At 36.4% G+C, this 9,716-nt stretch overlaps 1 protein-coding gene across 1 annotated transcript in view; it reads right to left on the reverse strand.

Moving 5' to 3' along the window:
- The window catches only part of LOC149797122 (synaptotagmin-5-like), a 69,599-nt gene extending 64,625 nt beyond the window's left edge, over positions 1–4,974 (reverse strand). The window contains exon 1 of the mRNA XM_089961795.1: positions 4,786–4,974. Coding sequence (XP_089817921.1) covers positions 4,786–4,974 — 189 coding nt within the window. The remainder of the gene's footprint in view (positions 1–4,785) is intronic.
- Positions 4,975–9,716: the final 4,742 nt, after the last annotated feature.

Raw genomic sequence — 9,716 nt, forward strand, 5'->3', positions numbered from 1 at the left:
ACATGACTGAAAAATTGTTAAAGCTACGTTAAAATCCAAATCACATTACATCACATTCTCTGCTCCGGGCTCTAAGGGTATGCTATTAATCACTCTTAAATAAAACACGTCTCAGACATCATTTGTACTCACAGTGGGTGATTCTTCACATTCCTTTTTTGACTTTACCATTTTCAGTTCTCCTCGGCACTTTTAATAATTTCGTCACCTTACTAGAATAAAAACGATTTCTTTTCACACGGCACGTCATGAAACTTTTCTTCTTGTGTATTTTTTTGTGGACCATTAAAAAGCCAAGTTGCACTATTTTTCATGTAAATGTCATTGCATTCACAGCTTCCGTTGCAGCTGCATGTTTATGTTCATTAACTTTAGTTCAACGCAATTCATAAAATGCTTCAAACCTGAGAAGTTTATAACCGTATTAGGAATGGAATCTTGTTTAACCTTTTATGAACTTGTAGCACGCATCATTGTTTTTCATACTGTGGCTGGATTACTTGCTGTAAAATAATTCGAACGTATGACATAAACCATTCATATTGTCAGGAAAGATATAAGTGATCAATTATATCATAAATGATGTAAACATTTTAATTTTCAGCTGCTATCGACATATTAATTATAATATTATGACTGAAGACAAGCAGCTTCATGAATTATGATTACAATTATATTTGAAACACAAACTGCTGCCATTTGAAATTCTTATTTTATTTCGCAGTTTCAGAGAGATGCAGGTGGGATTTCATGTTTTGTTAACACCGCCGAATAACCTTTAAACTTTGCATTTTTGGACGCTATTTATTTGCCGAGGTTGATTCGGTTTTAATTTATCCAGTCTGAAAGCAAGGTGTGGTAATATACACTTTAGACCAGAACACTTAAGTTAGTTTGCCTGCATAAAACACGCTCTTGCAAATTGCTACGGAAACAAAACGTAATTGCAGAAATAAACAAAAACAATCATTGCTAAAGAACGTCAAGTAGATGTACTGCTGGTGTGCTTGAGCATTGTAACTACCCCAGTATGGATGAAAATTTTGGTGACGAAATGAGCGAAAGCCTGAATTTGTTGTCGAGTTTATGCCATAAGTGAATTAAACAAGTACTTTCGATTTGGCTACAAGTAATTTCAAACGACACGCATTCCGTATTATTAAGTTTATGTCACGGAGAAGACCAAGAAAAATCACACTTCTTGGATCAATATTAGGGTGCTTTTCTCTGCGAGCGTTACCTTGGTATTTACTAGATTTGTTTGGCTTTGATGAGGTGCAAACTTTGTAATTCCTCAAGAAACAGAAACAATTAACAGTCGAAGACCTCTCGAAAGACAACACAGCTATATTATACATTCAAGACTTTATAAAATTTTATGTTGCCATGCTAAAGGTATAAAGATATAAAAAGGCAGATCAGTATGTGAGAAGCAAACTTCAACAGCTATGTGCAAAATTTCTCACATTGATCATGTGCAAACTTGATTTAGTGCCATAGATATTTTGTTTTCAATAAAATGTATACATTTGCAGTTTTTAATAAGATATTCTCGCAAATAAAGGTATTTTAAACATAAATAATCTTTTAAAAGGAAGAGAATAAAATGCCACTCCGTATTGCAAACTTATTTAAAATCATCGATGTGCAATTTCTGGTATTTTATTTTCATGCATGTTGATATTATTAGACAGTTTAAGTTCTATATAGATCACCATGAGAGACAAACTAAAAGTAAGATTTTTTTCAGTCTATATCAATAACTCTACTCGTGTGCATGATATCAATCTGATACCGTTTAAAACATTGTAGTACCCTTCAGTAGTATTGATCGCAAAAATCACACTACGGGGTCGACTGAAAAATCAACTTTCTGGCCATCTCGAAAAATATGAAGTTAACTCTGGACATAGGCTTTCCGTACGTCAGCAATTCTGAGGGACAGTCCCGCATTTTGCCTCAAAAGTCCGCGTCCCGCTTCATAGGCGAAATGTCCCGCAAATATATTTTCGAAGCAAACTTTTTCGGAATGAAATAAATTTCGTTTCCCATAACAAAATAATAATTGTCAGCCCAACTTGAAGTCTGAAGATGGGGCAACCTTTTATAAAAAAATGTCCAAAGTTCTAAAAGATATGAATATTTATTTTGATGTGGTTCGAGGAATAAAGCTTTCCTCTCACTAAAATTCTTCTAATTGTTTTTCCTCAACAACTCTCTTAGAAAGCTAAATAGGACTCAAAAAGAAAAATGTCAGTGAAAATAATAAATGCCGATCGTTTGCCTATTCTGGTGGTGGTGGTGTGGTTATTGTCATTCCTACTAATGTTTAAGATACTGGTAGACACACCCATATGTACTATCACATGAGCCTTTAAACGGACACAGGCAAGGAGAGGGCAGAACATTTGAAAGATTTGTTGCAATATTTTGTTTTAATAATAAATTCTTTTAATAGTTCTTTAGGATGTTTCTTAAAGGGAACATGTTTGATTGGTTGTATTTTTAATTAGCTTTTGTACATTTTTCTTAAATCCTTTTTATTGTAATCTTTTATATTTGCAGATTGCTTAACATCTTTTTTTATTCTTCAGGTTCTTCTCAATTTGGTGAAATTATTTGAATCTTTAACTTGTGCTAGAAATATTTTCTTCTTTTTCTTCTTATATTGCAATGTACAATCTTTAACATTCTGACCACTTGTTTGTTTGTATTTGACCATATTTAGAATTAAGAAAAAGATTTTTCCAACTTTGGTCAAAGCCGTTTCAGTCCTAGTTAATGTCTTTCTCAATTTCGAAATTTTAGTATTACTTTGAGCCTATACCATTTTATATTAACGACTTTTTGCTGTCTCAGCTATACTCCATGGCAGTTTCGATGACTTATTTCCGAATTAGGTTTAAACCGTATTATATAAAATAAATCTCCATGTTTGTTAGTCTGTTATAAGTTATGTATCTGTTTTGTAATGTTAGTATTATTTATAGTCTATGTCAATATCATTTTAAAAATACTCTAGGTCACTTTCCGTGTCGCTTTCAGGATTTTTGGGATATTTAATATCGGCACATAGCCGCCATCTTTGGTCAGAAAAGATTTGTCCGTTAGTAACCGTTTGTGTCTGTAACTGTTTCATATTTGGCCACAAAGTAGTTGTTTGTCGTATTCTATATTCCTTCTCCAAAATACTTCGTATCACATACTAAGGTATGCTACTAGTATTTTGAGACTAGACCGTAAACTGAGCTTATTCTCATATTGAGCCTAACTTACCACCACTATCTTAAACCGTTAATCAGTAAATATAATAGCAACAATAACATTCACATAATTATGACTTCAAGCCTTTGTCTTAAACTGCACTTTTTCAAGAACTTGTGCAGTTATATATGTACATGCTGTCTTTCCTGTCTGTATTCTTTCGCAAAATAAAAGCACAAACATAAAACATAAAACATAAAAATATGATAAAATTTTGCGACTCTTCATTGCCTAGATGTATTATTAAGTAATGCATTCATGTGTTTTGAAAACCCCTTCTATCGTTATAATAAACTAAACTAATGCAGAGAATTCCAATGAAAAATACACATCATCTATTTTGTATGCTACCATTAAATTTGTTAGTTTTAAACTGGCGTGGGCAGAGACCTTTATGGGGTTGATTAGATATGTCATCGTTAAATTAATATGGGCAGATAATCTATATTGTGTTAATTAAATATGTTACTATTAAATTAATATGGGCAGTGAATCTCTATGGTGTTCATTAGATACGTCTCCGTTAAATCAGTATGGACAGTAAATATGGTGCTAAAAGACAGATACTCTTTCGTGACACGTATCAAAGAAATTAGCCCAGTCTGTAAAATATTCATGATTCTTATGGTAACGATATTATGATGGCAGCCAATCAGACAAAAACAGACTTTCACCTCAGAATCCCTGAGAGGGTTGAAATCTTTGTGCTTACGACTTAAATAGATGTCATTTTGGTTTTACATTATCGTTTTATTAAACAATTGTCTTTTCCGTATTCGCAAAAAACTCTTAACCAAAACAACGACGAATTGTTTGTACCTCAATATTATTTCTAATTAGTTTCGACCATATTTCCCCAATTTGTTCGTTAATACAAGTTCCAGTTTCACACTTTGTATTGTATTCAGTGTCTTCATTACTCTTCAACCACTCTTAATTGAAATACATTTAAAATGGGGACGAATCGCTGGCCTAGTGGTTAGAGAGCCTGCCTTGGATGCCGGAGGTCACGGGTTCGGACCCAGGCCGAGTCACACCAATGATTTATAAAATGGTACTAGCAGCTGCCTCGCTTGGCACATCATTAAGAGGTTAGTGTTCTGACTGGTCTACCTAGCGTCAGGATAATGTGACTGGGTGGGACATAATACTACATGTCTGCGGGATGATGTCCCAGTGCTAGACATCACTATCAACTGTCACACTGCAGACATCGTAGCGATATGAGTTAAAATATCCAAATCCAAATCCGTTTAAAAGGTTTTGTGAATTGCATGATTTTGTACTTGATGTATTCCAAAATTTCTTGCCGTTAGTCGTATATACCTAAAATATATCCTTTCCTTCGAAACAAACCGCACATTCTTTAGTGGAAAAAAGAGAGATGTGCAAATTGTAAATTTTTAAGGGACATAATCTATTTTTTAGGAAAGAGGCGATAAGCAGGAATGGTAACGCAAATAATATTAAAGCAATAATTTTAGAGACATCGTACTAAAACATTAGCTATAGATGACCTACCTCCGAAGTTGATGTAACTGAAATAAGCGATGGCGGTTTGCAGTCCCCTATGGCATCATATCCTCCCAAGGGTGGGATGCATGTTCGGTGGGAACGTTTTCGGTAAAGACGGCACAAAAGAATGACCGCAACGATAATGGCCACGACTGAAATTCCACATAGCACGCCTACTCCCACCAGGGAAAGCATGGTCCCCTGTAGGTGCCTGAAGAAAACAAGATAAAGAAAAACTAAATAAGGAACTAACGAGTTTGATTATAGTTACGAAATAGACCGTTAATAATGCATATTTTCATAATTACAGTTCTGAAGAACATTTTCAAAATTGAAAGATTTCATTGAAAAGTAAACTAGCGAGACTTTAAGTGACTGTTCAAATACCTTTATTCATTCCATCAATTTCAGCCAAACTATTTCCATGGTAATATCGATTGAGGTGCGTTTCCCGTGATTCATAGCAGGTCAAGAAAAGATACTTTCGTATTGCTACGTCGACTTCTACAAAACTATTGCACATATGCGATTCTTTTTCAATATATTGTGATTCTGCCATATATACCTCTAACCTTAGATAATTGTGATTTTTTCCCCAAAATAACATTTTAGTAGAACACATGAGGGCTAAATATTTTTCCAAAAATAATACACCATTCGGATTTTTCCTTGTTAAATTTATTTATTTTTTTATATTATATTTTATTCTTTATTACTCGGATGCGGAATATCGTGGGTTCGATCTCCGGCCGAGTCATTCCAAAGACTTATAAAAATGGTACTAAGAGCTGCCTCGCCTGGCGCTCAGCATTAAGAGGTGTCAAGATAATGTGACTCGGTGGGACATCATGCTGCATGTCTGCGAAATGATGTCCCAGTGCTAGGCATCACTATAAAGTGCCACTCTGCATTTCGTAATGATATGACTGAAAAAACTTTTAAGCTATGGTAAAACTCCAAAACACGCATATATTCTTTTGTATTGTCTTTTTCTTTAAATACTGCGGACGAAACTGTACTAACGACATAATATGTTGTTTGTTTTATAATCGTCTGTCGTTTTTGATACATGTTTGCCTATCTTTATAGTAATTTAGAAAACGTCTAAACCTCGGCGTACCGAACACGCTATTTTAACCAGCTGAGTACGCCAGTGAACTAACTATACATGTAATTGTACTGTTATAAAGCATTATATATATCATGTTTGATTATGAACTGTTATGTTAATTGCTTTGCATGTTTCCATTTTAGAAACATAGAATTTCGTAATGCTTGGTAATGCATATAAGAAGCCAGAACAGAGAGAGAGAGAGAGAGAGAGAGAGAGAGAGAGAGAGAGAGAGAGACGTTTGCATCAAGAAAAATTACTATAGATACAATTTAGTATCAATAGTGGTATGAATCTAGGTAATAAAAACAATGGTACCTAAGTACTCCCACCACTCTGATTCCTATGATGCTACTTACCCAAAACAGGAAGTGATTTAACTTGTTCCAGTTTTGAAGCTACGTGAACATTGCTTTCATGCAGATGATACTTTAGATCTGTAACCTTCCTCTTCCAGAGGTTCCTCTTCAATTAATCTGGAATAGAGTCGATATTTGTATTATGAATTACACAATCTTTAAATGCTGAAAGTTTTCTTTAAAGGACAACAGCAATTAAACAAGTGCATCATCACTGCGACCCTAGAGGTAATTTCACACTAGACTTATTTTATTACTTGTGAATCACATCCTTCATTTAGTAGTGTCTATGCACTTGCTCACCTGTTTATAAGTTACAGTGATCGCGATTCCATCAACATCAAGGCAAAAGACAGTCAAGGCGACTATTCCGCAAGTAGCCTCTACAGCAAGAACCAAACGTTTGTATTTCGTGCGTACTACGGTTCCCCTGGTAATTTAATTTTGCTGCTGTTGTTCCTCTTTGGTTATTTTCCCGTGTCAGTAGTCTTGAGTTTCCGTCATAGATCTTCTTATAATAACTTCGCCGCGAAATATAAAACAACAGGCAGAATTTGCTCAGACCAAAATATTATTTTTACTCATACACCTGCCTTGTAGTTCAAGAAAATATTTTCCTGCGTAATATATATTTTCCTGCCGATTGTTTGCACGAATTTATGTTACCTAGAACAATATGGCATGCTGTCACCAAGTTTCCTTCGTTTTTTTTGTTTGTTTGTTTTTTTTTTTTGTTGTTGTTTTTGTTTTGTTAAAGAACTGTTACACGTACAGGCACGTTTTTATGAAATATTATCCTGGTGTTTTCTTTTGCTGTACTAGTTAATGTAGGTGCGTTGATATAAGAGAAGTTATAAAGGGTAGAAGTGTCGGTGAATTCTAATTCAATGTTGTAAAAATAATCCCAAAATGATTTTACACCCGACGGCGACGTAGCTTCCTCTTGCTTATGTGATGATCCCAGAATGACATAGAGCTGATATTGGAAAATGGATGTCTCTCTGACACTGGCGTATATTGTCTTTTAAACACATCCGAGGATCTTTTGACTCTGTTGTCACGTAGACGGTCATGGACAAGCACCCGGCCATAGAAGCGTTGAATAATAAAATCCCACGCGCGATCGGGTTGAGACGCTTTAATACAAATCGGCATAAAATCGCCCGTATCACATGAGGTACCTTGCCGCTGCAACAACCCGCGTTGGACTTGCTCAAGGACAATATGTATGTCCCGTGAGAATTGTAAGGCTGATAACGTCGTTCAAACACTTTGTGATCAGTACGTGAAAACAGACTGACATTCTCGTCAGTCAAATATAAATCGTCCGCGTGTGAACTAGTGCGACACAGCTCTGTAGTACCACTACCACGAGTGGCGAAGCCATCGAATAGAGCATTCGTGCGAAAGTAATAGTAAGTCATTTCATCTCTAGCGGAACTACCACTAGGAACTCTTTTGGGATCAGAGCGTGTGGGGACGCTATGGTAGTTATTTCGTCAGGAATTTCTACAAATTCCTCGCTGCACTTGTCCTTAAATTTTCCCATGGCTTCCTTGTTTCTGTTAATAACAGTTGATTATCCTTTGGTTACTCGCTGATGCTAAACTCGCACGTAGTCGATGGTTCACCATGCCCACAAAGACGTCATTCGTGGTAATGTGCATTAGCAACGAGTGCACACACGCGTACAGCAACTTGAAGAGGTAAAGGTGACGCATTCTGATGCTGTCATAGTAGAATTCATATAAGTCTGCAAAAGCTATTCTGATCACTTTCCCGATCATGGTCAACTCTGGTCCGTTTCCAGTGGTTTACCACAATTTTATCCATTAGTTGTGAAAATTCTTTCTTTTCGTGATTTGACACGTATGTTCTCAGGTCGGTCTACACCTGGATAAACCAGGCTATGCACGAGTGCTAATGAAACCCTTATATCAAATATACGCTCGCTTTCTCAGCCTCATATAAAACTTCAGGTTTCGAACGTGAACGCTTTGGCTAAGTTTCTGGATTAGGTCTAGAACTAGTTTGGTGCATTCATAGAGCGTGTCTTCTAAATCATTCACGAGCGAACAATGTTGTGCTAGGATAACATGTGGGGTGCAATCAGCACGAAATGACTAAAAACATTAGCGAGCATTTGCACGTCCGTGCACAAATACAGATCTTGGTAATCAGCGGCTTTTGGACAACCTTACGCCAACCATTCATTGTTAGCCAGCACGTAATTGTCTGCTGAAATGTCGTTTCGGGACAGGGGCGAACAGAAGGAGTCAATACTTGGCGAATGAGTTTCAGAAAACTTATCATAAACCGCGCGTGTACTAGTACAGATAGATTCCATTGCGGGTGGAACTTCACTCATCAATGCCGCAAAGTAGCCGGCATTTATGTCTTGGCTAGAACTGAGGAATTTTTGCATGTCAATGAACTTCAGATGATCTAGCTGTAACGGTATGTTTCTTTTATTCCATTTTGCTAAGAATAACTTTTATTTGTGCATTCAATACCTTTGCGACTCTTTGTATGATCAAATCACCATTGTACCCGCAAAGTTTTTAAGCGCTACAGGATTTCTTCTTTGTTTTGGTTAAATTGGCAACTGTAGATTATAATCGCTTTCGCGGCTGTTAAAATTGCGTTAAGCTGATTCACGCTAGACAGGCTTAAAATAATATTAATTTATCGAATTGCTTATCAAGTAATGAAGATTTTTGTAAATTTAGTTTAACATTATCAGGCTCGAAAACCGCAATCTCCTCGATATTTGATTGCATTTTATTAGCTTCTGTTACAACGGCGTGTACGTTGAGAGCACCTATACTTGATTTTTCCTCAACGGTGTCGTTGAATTTTTCTTCAACAATGTTAAAATTTACACAGACAAAATCTTTGCCGTTGCGGGCGATACTACTCGCGTACAGCTCAGAATGTAAGACATAGCTAAGTACGCGACTTGACTCTGATGCTGCATTTGGGACACGAACAGCAACAAAGTTCACATTTTCCACGACAAACACCTTTACTCCGATTGTGTTCCTGTGCCATAATACTTGCTATTATGAAGAACTTCCTGGTTGCTTCATTCTGTCTGCGCCGTCTTTCATTTATTTCCTTCTTTCTTTGCTTTTGTACCTAAGAAAACACAGTATAATCCAAAGCATTGTGTCGCATGTTACGACCATACGTCGTAAGATACACGTTATTAAAAGTGAAGAATGGGATCACACCAGGTCCTCTTGTTGTTGTTGTTGTAGGGTTTAACGCAATGTTCAGCACAATATATGCTATACATGGATGAAGAAACCTATAAAACCCCGGGAAGAACAATGGACCCACGAGAAGCTATTGGCAAGCTTTCTCCCGTACCCACGTTAGCCGAGCCTGAGACTCGAACCTACGTAGACATAGGTGAGATGGCAGTGATCTGAAACAGTGAGGGCTTTAGACCACTTGATCAATCG

The sequence above is a fragment of the Sinohyriopsis cumingii genome, chromosome 6 (assembly GCF_028554795.1).
Source record: "Sinohyriopsis cumingii isolate HCF-2022 chromosome 6, ASM2855479v2, whole genome shotgun sequence".
Classification (NCBI taxonomy): Eukaryota; Metazoa; Mollusca; class Bivalvia; order Unionida; family Unionidae; genus Sinohyriopsis; species Sinohyriopsis cumingii.